At 38.9% G+C, this 16,465-nt stretch overlaps 1 protein-coding gene across 1 annotated transcript in view; it reads right to left on the bottom strand.

The window, feature by feature from the left end:
- Positions 1–16,465, bottom strand: part of adam19a (ADAM metallopeptidase domain 19a) — a 218,183-nt gene that overhangs the window by 16,434 nt on the left and 185,284 nt on the right. Inside the window, exons 18-19 of the mRNA XM_056462266.1 lie at positions 11,119–11,227; positions 8,266–8,407 (exon numbers count right to left, since the gene is read on the bottom strand). Of these exons, the coding sequence (XP_056318241.1) occupies positions 8,266–8,407; positions 11,119–11,227 (251 nt within the window). The remainder of the gene's footprint in view (positions 1–8,265; positions 8,408–11,118; positions 11,228–16,465) is intronic.

Genomic DNA, 16,465 nt, shown 5'->3' with positions numbered 1-16,465 from the left:
TTTGATCATAATAATCACTGAAAAGTCTGTAAAATAACAGTAATTCTTTGTAAAATTCTTCTTGTGTAACTTTATTGAACGTATTTGATCGTAATAATCTAGGTATAGATTACAGATAAAATTGCCGATATAGACGGCAAGATGGCGGCGCGTTCAGTTCGTGAAGCCCAGCGTCTCTCCAGTTTCTGCAATTTTGCAGTATTATTCCTGCTCATTTCGGGTCTGTTTGTGCAGAACAGTAGTGCCTTTACATCGTACACCCGACAGGACATCTTGGATATTGGTTTGTGCATTCCAGACAGTTTTATTAACAATCTTCGACTCATCCCTGAGATCGCCAGAACACCCGGGCCTGACAGCCCTACCCGGCCAGGCGGAAGTGCTCGAAAGCGGCGCAGAGAACGTAAACAAAGACAGGGGAAGCGCGGCGGGCTAAGAGCTAAGCTAAAGCTAACACCACACCGGCTCTCTTTACCCAGCATCTTTCTCGCCAATGTACGGTCACTGGTGAACAAAATGGAATGAGATTCGACTGCGCATCAACCACAGCAAAAGATTATGGAACTGTAATGTCATGATTTTCACAGAAACATGGCTAAACAGCGGGATACCAGACAACGCTATATCGCTAACGGAGCATCAAACATTCCGAGCAGACAGAACGGCGGATGACTCCGGTAAGACCAGAGGCGGAGTATTATGCATTTATACTAACAAAGCTTGGTGCACAAACTCTGTCGTCGTTGGGAGACATTGCTCTGTTAACCTGGAATTTCTAATGGTTAAATGTAGACCGTTTTATCTGCCACAGGAGTTCACCTCCACCATAATAACTGCTGCTTATATTTCTCCCGACGCTGATGCCAAGCTTGCTATGAATGAACTTCATGCAGCCATCAGCAAACAACAGACTGCTCACCCGGAGGCTGCTTTTATTGTTGCGGGGGATTTTAATCACTCAAACTTAAAGACAGTGCTCCCCAAATTCCATCAAAACATTTTCTGCAACACACGGGGAAACAAAACTTTAGACCAAGTTTACACAAACATGGCTGAAGCATACGCTGTGACCCCCCTCCCCCACTTGGGTCAATCAGATCACCTTTGTTTGTTTCTCACCCCCAAGTACTCACCCCTCGTCAACCGTGTGAAACCATCAGTAAGGACCATCAAAGTGTGGCCAGCGGGGGTGGACTCCACACTCCAGGACAGGTTTGAACACACAGACTGGAGTATGTTTGCTTCCCAGGCCACATGTGGCTCTCACACAGACATTGACAGTTACACTTCCTCTGTTCTGGAATATATCAACACCACCATAGACAGTGTTACAACCCAGAAACAGATCACCACATACCCAAATCAAAAGCCATGGATGAACAAGGAGGTGCGCCTCCTGCTGAAGGCACGCAACACTGCCTTCAGATCAGGGGATGCACAGGCCTACAGCACTTCCAGGGCTAATCTGAAGAGGGGCATCAAAAAGGCCAAGCACTGCTACAAGCTAAAGCTAGAGGAGCACTTTTCCAACTCTGATCCTCGGCGCATGTGGCAGGGCATCCAGGCCATCAGCAACTACAAACCCAGCCAGTCCACCCCCACAGCCACAAATGTCTCCTTCCTGAACGAGCTAAATGACTTTTATGCCAGCTTTGAAAGAGACAATACAGATCCCTACACCAGGAACACTACCTCAACCGACCACTCACCTATCACACTCACCTCCTCAGAAGTCTACACCGCACTGAGTCGGATCAATGTGCGTAAGGCTGCTGGACCAGACGGTATCCCTGGGCGCGTCCTCAAAGCATGTGCAGAACAGCTCACTGGGGTATTCACAGACATTTTCAACCTGTTGCTTAACCTAGCAACTGTGCCAACATGCTTTAAAACCACCTCTATTGTGCCAGTGCCCAAACACTCCAGCCCAACATGCCTGAATGACTACCGCCCTGTAGCACTCACACCCATCATCATGAAGTGCTTCGAGCGGTTGGTCCTGGCACATCTGAAAGACTCTCTGCCATCCACACTGGACCCACATCAGTTTGCCTACCGTGGCAACAGGAGCACAGAAGATGCCGTCTCCATAGCACTGCACTCTGTCCTCACACACCTGGACAATAAAAACACTTATGCATGAATGCTGTTTGTTGACTTCAGCTGAGCATTCAACACTGTCATACCCTCTAAGTTACTGATCAAACTCAGAAACCTGGATATCGACACGTCTCTCTGCAACTGGGTTATGGACTTTCTGACTAACAGACCTCAGAATGTTAGATCAGGCCACATCTGCTCCACCACCGTCACACTCAACACTGGTGTACCACAGGGCTGCGTGCTGAGCCCCTTCCTCTACTCCCTTTTTACCATCGACTGTAGGCCTGTGAACAGATCCAACACCATCATCAAATTTGCAGATGACACCACAGTGATTGGTCTAATCAGCAATAATGATGAGACTGCCTACAGGGAGGAGATACAGCATCTGGCCACTTGGTGCACCGACAATAATCTGCTCCTTAACACCAACAAGACCAAGGAGCTCATTGCGGACTTCAGGAAGGGACGAACAGGCTCGCATGATCCCATCCACATTAATGGGATGGCCGTTGAGCCTTTCTCATCCTTCAAGTTCCTGGGGACCCACATCTCAAAGGACTTTTCCTGGACCACCAACACCTCCAGCCTGGTCAAGAAGGCTCATCAGCGCCTATTCTTCTTGAGGCAACTTAAGAAGAACCAGCTTTCATCAGCCGTCCTGGTGAACTTCTACCGCTGCACAATAGAAAGCATCCTGACCAACTGCGTCACAGTCTGGTATGGAAGCTGCTCTGTTGCTGAGCGTAAGACACTGCAGCGGGTGGTGAAAACTGCCCAACGCATCACAGGGACTACACTGCCAGCCATAGAGGACATCCAGAAGAAACACTGTCTGCACCGAGCACGCAGTATTCTTAAGGACACCTCTCACCCTGCTCACAGACTGTTTTCTCTCCTGCCTTCCGGCAGGCGCTTCAGGCTCCCCCGGACAAAAACCAGCAGACTGAGGAACAGCTTTTTCCCCAGAGCTGTCTTCCTTTTGAACTCTGCCCCTCACTGACTCGTTTGCCCCCCCAATACACCCCCCACACTCCTCTAACTTATACTCCTCACAATCACTGCACTATTTAACATTTGCACATTTTAAGTTTGCACATATTCATTGCACTGATTCATTTACTTGAACTGTACATACCCACTGCACATGGACATTTGTAATTATGTTTATCTATCTTCACACTTCTGATTATTAATAGCATCCTGTACATATATTCATTTATTGTAAATCTGTTCATAGCTAATACAACCTGTATATAATGCTCATAGTACATCCATCTGTAAATATTACCATAGTTTTTCTATAACTGCACTTTATAACTTATACCTGTATCCTGCACTTGCTGCTATTGCACTGCTGGTTAGACCTAAACTGCATTTCGTTGCCTTGTACTTGTACATGTGTAATGACAATAAAGTTGAATCTAATCTAATCTAAAGTCTGTAAAATAACAGTGCTTTTCTGTAAACATTTTAATGAAAATATCTGTAGATATATTATTTTTGCACTTCCTTTCAACAAAGAAATTTTACGGTAATTTTATGTTTTGTTTTTTTTAAACAATTTATATATATATATATATATATATATATATATATATATATATATATATATATATATATATATATATATATATATATATATATATATATATATATATATATATATATATATATATATATATATATATATATAATTATTGATCTTTACTTAATATTCTATCAAAACTTGGTAAAAATAAAAAAAAAAATCAATCATTTTAAGCTTTACAATAAATTTTTATCCAGGGTAATTATAGTATTCATTCATTCATTCATTTTCTTTTCAGCTTAGTCCCTTTATTATCCCGGGGTCGCTACAGCGGAATGAACCAGCAACTTATCCAGCACATGTTTCATGCAGCGCATGCCCTTCCAGACAACCCATGTCTGCGAAACATCCATACACACTCATACACTAAAGACAATTTAGCCTACCTAAATTACCTGTGCTGCATGTCTTTGGACTTGTGGGGGAAACCGGAGCACCTGGAGGAAACCTACACGAAAGCAGGGAAACTCCACACTAGGCTCCACATAGACTCACCAACTGACCAAGCTGAGGCTCAAACCAGCGACCTTCTTGCTGTGAGGCGACAGCGCTACCTACTGCGCTCGTCATTATATTATATTATATTATATTATATTATATTATATTATATTATATTATATTATATTATATTATATTATATTATATTATATTATATTATATTATATTATTAATTGTGTGAATGAACAGAAGAGCTTCAATAAAGAAGAAACACAATCCCAACACATTCGTAAAAACACATTTAGTCTTCAAAGTGGATTTGGTATCTTGGTTTCAGAGAAGAAAAGCATCATGGATCAAAGGAGGATTGACCAATTCAGCCCCCCTCCCCAAAAGTATAATCCAGCAAGTCAGTATGAGCTCCTCCTTGAGCGGAGAAATTCAGATATTGGAAATAGGAATGATGACATTCTTGAGAAACCAATATCTGCTGAAGAAATGTGTCTGCTATTATAATGATATTAATCAGCTGAAAAGTGGCAAAGCCTCAGGAATGGATGCTTTTCCAACTAATTTTATACTACATTTCCGGAAAAGTTCTCTCCTCACAAAAGTCGTGACATTTATATTGCTTTAAAAGAAGATTCCCTGAAGTACATTGTTATCAGCCAGTTGAGAAAGAATGGAAAGGGTTTTGTTCCCATTTCCTATCAACCTTGGCTTGAAAGAGCCCATTTATACTGACTAGTCCATTTCCTTTTATTGATGTTTATTCAATACAAATGCTCCTAAAAGTCTATTTCTATAAAATAAAACAAATAGTGCATAGATATATGCTACTTGAAATGGATGCAGATATCTTTTTTTTCATTTATGAAATATCCAATCTAAAGAAAGCAATAGTTTGAAAGCAAGTCCTGCTTTGAAAAATGCAAAACTAAATTTAAATGTATCCCGAGGTGTGTATCTACTCAGCAGAAGTGATTATTCATGTGCAAAAAAAAAACTGCATTCTGGTATTCGATATTGCAATAGCCACATAATCAGAGGGCTCCAGTAGCAGAGGCAGTTTGTTATCCAAGAGAAATATCCTTAAGACAGATTTGCTTCAGGAAAGAATATAAGAATATGCTGCTGTTGCTTCCCCCCCCCCCCCCTCAGAATCAAAGAAATAAGAACTCTAGAAATCAGTCACACCATCTGCATGAAGAAGAAAATACTGTGCTGAATTGCTTAGCATGTCACAGTAGGTACTAGTCGGTGTGATCAAAATTACTCAAATCAGTTCAGTTATTCTCTCGCTCACAGCATATATTCAATGGGTGATTCAACCCTCCAATTTACCTAAACATCAAGTTTCAGGATGAATGCCTCAAAACTTCATCCTTCTGAAGGCACCAAAAGCCACTGCACCTCTAGCAACGTTGAATGCTCGAGCATGTTTTATGGACACAGACTTCAAAGACCTTTTTGCTTTTTCCGCCGTGCAGTTCAAACCAATACAAACAACTGTACCTTTCTAAAATCATGTTCAATCAAATTCATTTGCATAATAGGACTAAAAATAAAACCTAGAGATGATCAAAAGAAACAGGACATGTCTGAGCTTCATAGAGGGTCTGTATATAAGGAAATATTTTAGTTTTTGAACTTTTATAAACTCATTTAAATGTAATAATGGAAATGTAGAATGGATATGCATACAAAATATATACAAAATACAAACAAACATTTTTGGCTCTATACACCAACACAATGGATTTGAAATGAAACGAACAAGATTGTCAGCTTTAATTTGAGGGTATTTACATCCAAATCAGGTGAACTCTGTAGGAATTACAACAGTTTGTGTATGTTCCTCAAACTTGTTAAGGGTCCAAAAGCATTAGGACAATTGGCTTCTAAGCTGTTCTATGGCCAGGTGTGTGTTATTCCCTCATTATCCCAATTACAATGAGCAGATAAAAGGTCCAGAGTTCATTTCAAGTTCATTTCAGAGTTCATTTTCCATTTGGAATCTGTTACTGTCAACTCTCAAGATGAGATCTAAAGAGCTGTCACTATCAGTCAAGCAAGCCATCATTAAAAAACAAAACAAACCAATCAGAGGGATAACAAAAACATAAGCTGTGGCCAAAACAACTGTTTTGAACATTCTTTAAAAGAAAGAATGGCCCAGTGAGCTCAGCAACACCAAAAGACCCAGAAGACCACAGAAACAACTGTGGTGGACGACCAAAGAATTCTTTCCCTGGTGAAGAAAACACCCTTCACAACAGTTGGCCAGATCAAGAGCACTCTCTAGGAGATAGGTGTGTGTGTGTGTGTGTGTGTGTGTGTGTGTGTGTGTGTGTGTGTGTGTGTGTGTGTGTGTGTGTGTGTCAAAAAGTGTGTCAAAGTCAACAATCAAGAGAAGACTACACCAGAGTGAATACATAGCGTTCTCCACAAGATGTAAACCATTGATAAGCCTCAAAAACAGGAAGGCCAGATCAGAGTTCTAAAAAAGCCTTTACAGTACTGGAACAATATTCTATAGACAGATGAATTGAAGATCACCATGTACCAGAGTGATGGGAAGAGAAGAGTATGGAGAAGGAAATGAACTGCTCATGATCCAAAGCAGTGAAGCATGGTGGTAGTAGTGACATGTCGTGGACATGTATGGCTGTCAATGGAACTGGTTCTCTTGTTTTTTATTGATGATGTGACTGCTGACAAAAGCAGCAGGATGAATTCTGAAGTGCTTCAAGCTATATTTTATGATCATATTAAGACAAATACTTCAGAACTCATTGGAAGGTGCTTTACAGAGCAGATGGACAATGACTCAAAGCATACTGCAAAAGAAACCAAAGAGTTTTTGAAGGGAAAGAAGTGGAATGTTATGCAATGGCCAAGTCAGTCACCTGACCTGAATCCGATTGAGCTTGCATTTCACTTGCAAAAGACAGAACTTAAGGGAAAATGCCCAAGAACAAGCAGGAACTGAAAACAGTTGCTGTCGAGGCCTGGCAGAGCACCACCAGGAATGAAACCCAGCATCTGGTGATGTCTGCATTCCAGACTTTAGGCTGTAATTGGCTGCATTAAAAAATAAAAGTTTGATTTATGATTTTTATTCTGTCCAATTACTTTTGGACCCTTAACAAGTGGGAGGGACATATGCATGCTGTTGTAATTCCTACCGTGTTCACCTGATTTGGATGTAAACACCCTCAAATTAAAGCCAATCAGTCTGCAGTTAAAGCAAATCTTGTTCGTTTCATTTCAAATCCATTGTGTTGGTGTATAAAGCCAAACATGTTAGAATTGTGTCGATGTTCAAATATTTATAGACCTAACTGTATGTGTGTACTGGTTTATGTGGTTTACGAGGACACAAAATTGTATAATGACATAGGTATGGCCTCATTGTACTCTATTAAGGTAGTTTACGAGAACAATCCTTTGTGTTCTCATAGTTCAAAACTCTTAAAAATCATTCACAAAAGGGTGTTTGACATTTAAAATTTGCCACAGGTTTCCAGTGAGGGTTGGGTTTAGGAGTAGGGGTAGCAATTTTGATAGTATAAACCATTTCAATGTGTATATGTCACTGGCCCAGGAACATTTTCTGCTTCTTACCAAACTATTTCATAACTGTAACCAGAGGCAATTTAATCATATCTTAATGTTAAAACGGCTGACATAACATTATTTATCAATATGTGGACCTTTTGGGATTCTTGGAAGGTATGGAAATTCAAAATGCAACACAGGACCAATGTTTTTGTTTACATCCCTTAAATGATCCGTAAAATACACTACACATATGGAGATTCCAATTCAATTCAATTCAGTTCAATTCAGTTCAATTCAATTCAATTCAATTCAATTCAATTCAATTCAATTCAATTCAATTCAATTAATTTAATTTAATTAATTCATTCATTCATTCAATTCAATTCAATTCAACTCAATTCAATTCATTGTATATTCTGTTTGTATAGCGCTTTTTACAATAATTATTGTTTCAAAGCAGCTAATAAAAGGTGTACATTATTGCATTACAATCAAATTAAGTTAATGGGAGTCCTCATAAACCATATATGCAAGTATGTGTGTGTATTTGTGTGTGGCTGCAGTAATACCTGCTGGCTTTGCTCTTCTCTCTCTGTTTCCTCCACTTGTGGTAGTAGGAGTTTTTTATCTTGACGCAGTAGAAGGCAATAAGTACAGCAGGGAGAAGCACTAGAAAAGCAAAGAGCAGCCCGACAACCAATCCCACCTGACCTGAGGACAGATATAGAACGTACAGCTACTGTTATACAAGGGTCAACAGCAAACACAAAGAGAAGTGCTTGCCAAATATCTGCCACTCTGAATAATAGATCTTGTGCGCGCTGTATTCGCTCTGTGCTATAATAACGTCTATGGCTACGTTCAAAATAGCACACCATCACATTACTTTTTTAGTATAGTACTCAAACGACCTGCTGCATTTCTAAAACTGGCAGCACGTAACCAGTTAATGCAGTGCAACTTGACCTTCAATTCCCAGTGTGACGCATGAACAAGAAGAAATATTAGCTGGGAATTTTTATACCCACTTTTTTAACTACTCATTGTCAGACTGCTAACAATAAGCCTTTTATTTTCACAAAATTTTATTTAATTACAATTATATTGGACACCACTAATATTTACACTAATATTTACACTATTTAAATGTTTGGGATCATTTCATTCATTAATTCATTTTCCTTCGGCTTAGTCTCTTATTTTATCAACGGGGCGCCACTGTGGTATGAACCGCCAACTATTCTGGCATATGTTTTACACAGCGCATGCCCTTCCAGCTAAACCCAGTACTCATTTTAATGTTTTTTTTTAATGTTTTTTTTTTAATGAAAGTAGGCTAAGTCAAAGTTTAAGGGTTCTATTTTGACGATCTAGGTCAGGTAGGGACCCCATTCAAAAATCTGTTTCCTTTTGAAAATACAATTAAAATGACCTTTGAATGACCTAAAATGAATAAGAATAAAAGGTTGTTTGGCGCTGTGGACTAGCTTGAATTGCAACACCAATAAAGGGCATGCCATTTACATTTCGATGGTAACCTTGCACCATAAAATTCAAACAATGTTCATGAGTGGTGAAAAGAAAGAAATTCTACAAATTGTCCTTTATTAATACATGGACTTGCTCAACATGTGATGCTTCATATATATCCCTAATGGCTCTTTAAGAAAATACATTTGCCAAAAAAATTAAAATGGTTCCTGACCACTGATCTAGGTGCAAAGTCTAAAGAGCAGGCGCAAAAGCATTAAGGGTGTGTCCGAATCTACTTTTTCCATTTTAATGATGGAAAAATACATTTTGCACCCCGGTGCATTGTCTAACAGGGTTGTGCTTATTCTCTAAATGAGTTATGGGTGTGTTTTGAGCTCAACATGCATTAAACCAATCCGAGCAAAGATTTGTTTCGAAACTATTTCTAAATTGGTCTGAAAATAGAAACAAATCAAGCCAAACATGTCTTTTATAGTACCCTTGTAGTGTTTTTTAGTGTTATCTGTATGCACCCAGTATCACCCAGTAATGTAATTAAAAAACTATATATACAATTTTATATTACAGTTATATTATATATAACTAAAGTATACTTAATATAACAACTATAATATATTTTGAATAATGTATGTTTATATAGGGGTGGCATGGTGGCGCAGTGGGTAGTGCTGTCGCCTCACAGCAAGAGGTTGCTAGTTCGAGCCTCAGCTGGGTCAGTTGGCGTTTCTGTTTGCAGTTTGCATGTTCTCCCAGTGTTCGCATGGTCCAAAGACATGTGGTATGGGGAAATTGGGTAGGCTAATTTGTCCATAGTGTATGTGTGTGAATAAGTGTGTATGGATGTTTCCCAGTGATGGGTTGCAACTTGAAGGGCATGCGCTGTGTAAAACATATGCTGAATAAGTTGGCGGTTCATTCCACTGTGGCGACCCCTGATTAATAAACGGACTAAGCTGAAAATAAAATGAATGAATGAATAATATTTATATATATATTTAGCATTACACTACACATCCTATTTTCTTATTCAAATCTATTATATTACACTTCTATAAACAGTAACTATAAGCAAGTTCACTAACAGTAACTAACAGTAAGTAAACTATTAAAATAGTAACAACAACAAGGTGGGTTATATTTGGTTCCAAAAAAGTACCGTCACTTTAAACTTCATTCATTCATTTTCTTTTCGGCCTAGTCCCTTCACCAATGTGGGGTCCCCACAGCGGAATGAACCGCCAACTTATCCAGCACATGTTTTACGCAGCGGATGCCCTTCCAGCCGCAACCCATCACTGGGAACACCCATACACTCTCATTCACACACATACACTACGGACAATTTAGCTTACCCAATTCAATTGTACTGCATGTCTTTGGACTGTGGGGGAAACCGGGGCTCCCGGAGGAAACCCACACGAACGCAGGGGAGAAGATGCAAACTCCACACAGAAACGGCAACTGACCCAGCCGAGGCTCGAACCAGTGACCCTCTTGCTGTGAGGTGACAGCACTACCTACTGCGCCACCGTGTCGCCCTACTTTAAACTTTAATCATTTAAATAAATATTATTTTACTATAAAGAACCTTTTGTTAAATGGAAAGTTTCTTCATGAAACTGTTGATGGCAGTAAATGAAAAGAGTGAGTATTACATTTTGAAATGCTTAGATTTCCACTTAAAATTTTTCAACACAGCAAAGATATCATTGCTTTGAGTTCTAGGAAGAAAAGCTGAACTGTACAGATTAATGGTCAAGGTGACATCTGATAAGAGGTGTGAGGAAGAAAGGGACAGTGCGAAAGATGGAGAGAGAAAGAGAGAGAGCGCACAAGTGATAAAATCTCAGATAAATCTATCTATAAGACAGATTAAAGAAGAGCAAGAGTGGAGGCATATGTGCAGTGAAAGTTGAAGGTGAACTCACTGTCGTACTGCACAGGTCCACTATCCACACTTCCCCCGAGACCTGGTTTCTCACAGAAAGGGGGAGCCCATCCACGGATACAGTGGCAGTTCCCATTACTGTTACACACCTGCATGCAAAACAACACGTTAGAGATGAATAAAAGAGGATTTACACTGGAAGATTTTGGTGTGACTGCACTGCAGGTCTGCATTTGAATATGCCTACTTATGATATACAGAAGATGGTAAACAGGATGCAAGTCTAATCCCTGCTGAAAAATCCAGTTTAAACCAGCCTAGCCTGGTTGGCTGGTTTTAGCTTGTTGACCAGGCTGGTTTTAGAGGGGTTTTGGCCACTTCCAGGCTGGTTTCCAGCCTGGTCTTAGCTGGTCAGGCTGGGAGACGTCCAGCTTAAACCAGGCTGGTCAAGCTGGTTTTAGCTGGATTTAGCTGGTCATTTTCCAGCCTGACCAGCTAAGACCAGGCTGGAAATAGCTGGAAACCAGCCTGGAAATGACCAAAACCCCTCTAAAACCAGGCTGGTCAACCAGCTAAAACCAGCCAACCAGCCTAGGCTGGTTTAAGCTGGATTTTTCAGCAGGGATATCTGAATTGTTATTAAAGTAGCACTTTATTCTACAAAATAGTTTCACATACATATGTATATGTACGTAGAATATAGTCATTACATAAACAGAGTAATAACCAGGTGTATTTAATACCACTTACTACTACTTTTTGCGATATACTAAAGTGCGTATCCGATGCACGTTACGCTATCCCATGTTGCATCGAATTCATAAATGGGAGTGAAGTGACGCAAAAGTCATGGGATCATGACAAAATGGCGAATAAAGTACATCTGAGTTGTATTCATGCTACTGACATTTATACTGTATAGAACGTACATTTCTAACGGTCGAGTAGTAAATTCAAATTCGATTACTGTACCTACTGAGTAGTAGGCAATTTCAGACACAGGCCATGACTTGAGACTAATAAAAGACAAAGAACGACAAAACGAGACCAACTCAAGATCAAGACTAGTCTATCTTAATAAAATACCACAACGATGATTGTTTTACAATGATAAAACAATCTTTTGAATCTAGATACTTTTAATAACAATACTTATCTTTCAAATTAAAGTGAATCCGCCAAGAAAAACTTTTAATTGGGGAATAATTTATTAAACAAATTATTTGAAATGGCTGATTCTGTAACAAAATTAGCTAAAGTCATTAAAAAAGCTAAGAATTTTTATTTAATTACCAGTTTCCACTATTAACTACTGGCTTAGTATCAGCAAATTAGTAGTTTACTGGGATAAGTCTGAGTTTGAAGTTTGAAGTTGGGGCTGACGCGATCGTCATAGCAGCGTCAGCCAATGAAATTAGTCAGCAATAGGCCACTGCCTGAGCTGGTGTATTTGCATACAGCGATCTGATTGGCTGACGCTTCCGTCGGCGCTTGAAATGTTGAGCAAGTCCCAACTTCTGCAGCAAGCAACACCTCTGAAGCGATGCAGTTCGGCAACGCCTGACGTCACCCATTCAAAGTGAATGGGAAGCGTTGAAGCTGACGCCTCATGTGAATATCTTAATCGTGAAATCTTAATAGTAATTTTCATTCGACATTTGATGTTATCTCAACCGAAACATGAAGAGAGGGTGGGACATAGTGTAGCTCCTCCTCTTTTATTAAACAGCCAATAGTGTTTTGCTTTATCACAGCTCTGCCAGTGGGAGAGTTTGAGCCATAGGGGTTGAGCTCAAGCACATCAAATGTAAAGCCTCTTGATCCATCAGTTGGATGGATATGGATCGAATTTTGTCAATGTTTTTGGGCACACTAGCTTATAGATATGCTAAAAGCTAACAATGCTAATACTAACATCTAAAAACGTTTTTCAATTTTTTTTTAAATACATTTATTTTTAATTTTATGGGACCTTTAATGGGAGTGTTTGCAACACTGACCTATTAATAGTCTATTGTTGGGAGTGCTTTACTCTCATTATGTAGGCTACAGTTTATTACTTATTTTATTTTATTTTACAATAGACTTTTTAGAGAACATGCTAGTAGTTACTAAGCCCCTAATGTGGACAGCTGGTACAATCCTTCCCAGCTGAACACAAGGATGGCCAGATTATTCGTGTATAAAATCCTGTCGATTACAATTCACTTCAAACAACAGTTTCATTTTTTTTGTTTCGTTTTGATTTATACTTTTTCTTAAGTAAGTTTTAGCTTTTCTAATCATCAGTAGTCATTTACCTATACGCACATTCATGCTGCAATAGCAGGGAAGGTTTTTCGTCACGTCTTTTAGAGTATAGGGCAAATACAGAATATACAGCCTTTCATCTTAATGGAATTTCTTTTAACACAGAATATTTTACACGCTTCAATCTAACCCAGAGGCAAGACAGCAACAGTGGAAAGGAGAGAAAATGTGCTGTGCGCAAATACCACAATCACTCACTTTATTCTCCATCCACACTTCCCTAAACCATACAATCAATATGAATCAAATGATAATGCAAATGAATAATAGAAAAGCTCTTTCTGAATCTCTAATCTCCCCGCAAAGACCTGTCGTATTTGGCTGCCCTTTTGAAAAGCCACTGGGTAAATAAGCAAGAAATAAAGAAATAAAAGAAACGCTGACAAAAGAGAGTGACAGGAGGAGGGCAAACGGATTAAGAAAGACAAAATTTGACTTTATACGGCTTTAAGGCTGTTTACAACTGTTTGACTAGAAAATACACAAATCAAATGCTCTAGCTGTGCTAATATAAGAAAGCGCTATTTTTTATTAGTGGCGCAGTATGTGTCTGGAGATGAGCGTCCCAGAGGGCGGTTTTAAAGGATTTACAGGTGTGAAATCCAGTGAATGAGTCACTCTGGGTTAAAGAGAGACTCCAAGTGAAAAGCAATACTAAAATATAGCATTTGTACAGCCAACATTTAGGAGTAGCGACGGCATGTTTAATTTTGCAGCATTTACAGATGTTAAAAACAAATACTGTTACACTGCAAAAATATCAGTACAAATAACTCCACTGCAGCCCCTAGTTTCAGGTATGAACTCATAAAAAAAAACCTAAATCAAATGTTGTATCAATATAGGGTGACGCAGTGGCCCAGTAGGTAGTGCTGCCGCCTCACTACAAGAAGGTCGCTGGTTTGAGTCTCGGCTGGGTCAGTTGGCATTTCTGTGTGGAGTTTGCATGTTCTTCCTGCATTTGGTGGTTTTCTTTCGGGTGCTCCGGTTTACCCTACAGGCCAAAGACATGTGGTACAGGTGAATTGGTTAGGCTAAATTGTCCGTAGTGAATGAGTGTGAATGAGTGTGTATGGTTGTTTCCCAGAGATGGGTTGCAGCTGGAAAGGGCATCCGCTGCGTAAAACTTGTGCTGGAGAAGTTGATAATTCATTCCGCTGTGGCGACCCCGGATTAATAAAGGGACTAAGCTGAAAAGAAAATGAATAAATGAATGTATCAATATAAATTCTATCAATTTACGTATTTTTGATGACTGGCATTCGTTTGATTGATAGGCCAAAAATGCATTGAATTGAAGTATTTTCCATTTGATTCTTATGGGTGCTCATCTTAGGGCAAAGTGAACAGTAAGGTGATTTAGTTTTCAGTTAACATTGTTGGATCAAGTCTTCTTTTATTGTGTGTTCAGATGGTAAACGGACCATGCTATTTCAGACCGAACATTCAGAGTAGGATGGTAAACAATATAGAGGCTGCATAACAGGCTGTCATTGTTCAAAAATGAACCAATGTGAAATATAAAAGCAACTTCACCTCAGTAAAGCAGGAGAGGCAGAATAGCGCTATTCACTGATGTTTTGTTGTTAAACTAAATAAAAATCTACATCATCAATGCTCTGCACCTTATGAAACTGAAAATAGTCACATCAATCTTTCGCCGGAAGATTTTAGTGGCTGAACAACACTTCTGGTCATATAACCCATTCATAGAACAACACAATCTAAACAAGCTTTGCGTGACTAAAATTGTTTTAAAGCATAACATTACCTCTCTAAAAGAAACTAACTCCAATATTGATTCAGGATTTTAAAAAGTTTTGATTGAGCATTTGTTTTTACCGCAGTCACTATCTCTCTCTTGTGCAGGTGAATGCAGCACGCGTGCAAATCTCCGTGATCTGCATTTTTTAGTCTTATGCCCTACCCAGAACATAAAAATACATATAAATACATTTAGATAATAAATGTCCTTAGGGATGCTTGAGGGTTAAAACAAGATAAGCAAACAAGCAAACTTGCATAATATGTGTCTTGTTTTAAGCATAAACTATTTTCTAAATGATGTGAAATATCCAGCTCAGTGCAGATTACATTGTTAGATCTTTAGATGTAGAGAAGAGTCTGTCTTTACACTGTAAAAATTATGGTGATAATTAGTTATGACAACTTAATATTATGTTAATATGAGTTATGCTAACTTATCTGGATTGAATGTGTTGACAACTTATAAATCAAAGTTTTGCATGGATGAATGTATTATACTTAAATAAAAAGAGTCATCTGAAGAGCCAACATCAATATTTACAGTAAGTTCAGCAAACTAAAACCATGTCCATAATGCTTGAATTATAATGTCCTATATATCAACATCATTCTTAATTACAACAACTTATCTATTTAAGTTAACTAAACTTAGACCACGTGCAATACACTTGTATTGTCAAGTCCTGTCAGCTTTAACCTGAGTTAAGACAACTTCTCTATTAAAATGAAGTAAACTTAAAAAAACTTTAAAAACTCTAAAATTTAAGGTAGCACAAACACTTACTTTTTGAGTTTATTCATACTTTTTCTTTTGGGTTTAGTCCCTTTATTAATCAGGGGTTGCTACAGCAGAATGAACCACCAACTTACCCAGCATACAGAGCACCCTGAGGAAACCCACACCAACACGGGGAGCACATGCAAACTCCACACAGAAATGCCAACTGACCCAGTTAAGACTCGAACCAGTGACCTTCTTGCTGTGAGGCGACAGCACTGTCCACTGTGCCACCGGCCCGCCCCTTTTTTAGTTTAAAACTCATAGTTTAAAGCCCCAAACTCCAGACAATAAATGCTCGGGACACAGTTGTCCTGAGCGTATAAAACTGTGAAATATATAAACTCTGAGAAAGATTGCTTTTTATAGCAGACATTAACCAATTAACGTAATTATGTTTTATTGTGAACATGAGACTGACCTGAAGAATGAATGCATAGGGAAGTAATCAATCAGTCTCTCTCACTTATAATAATACACATAATACAATAAGCTATTAACATCAATGAAGTAGCACATTTTTACTTTGAAA

This window comes from Danio aesculapii, chromosome 7 (genome assembly GCF_903798145.1).
Source record: "Danio aesculapii chromosome 7, fDanAes4.1, whole genome shotgun sequence".
Taxonomy (NCBI): Eukaryota; Metazoa; Chordata; class Actinopteri; order Cypriniformes; family Danionidae; genus Danio; species Danio aesculapii.
The sequence above is the reverse complement of the archived record's forward strand: the minus strand, read 5'-3'. Positions and strand labels throughout refer to the sequence as shown.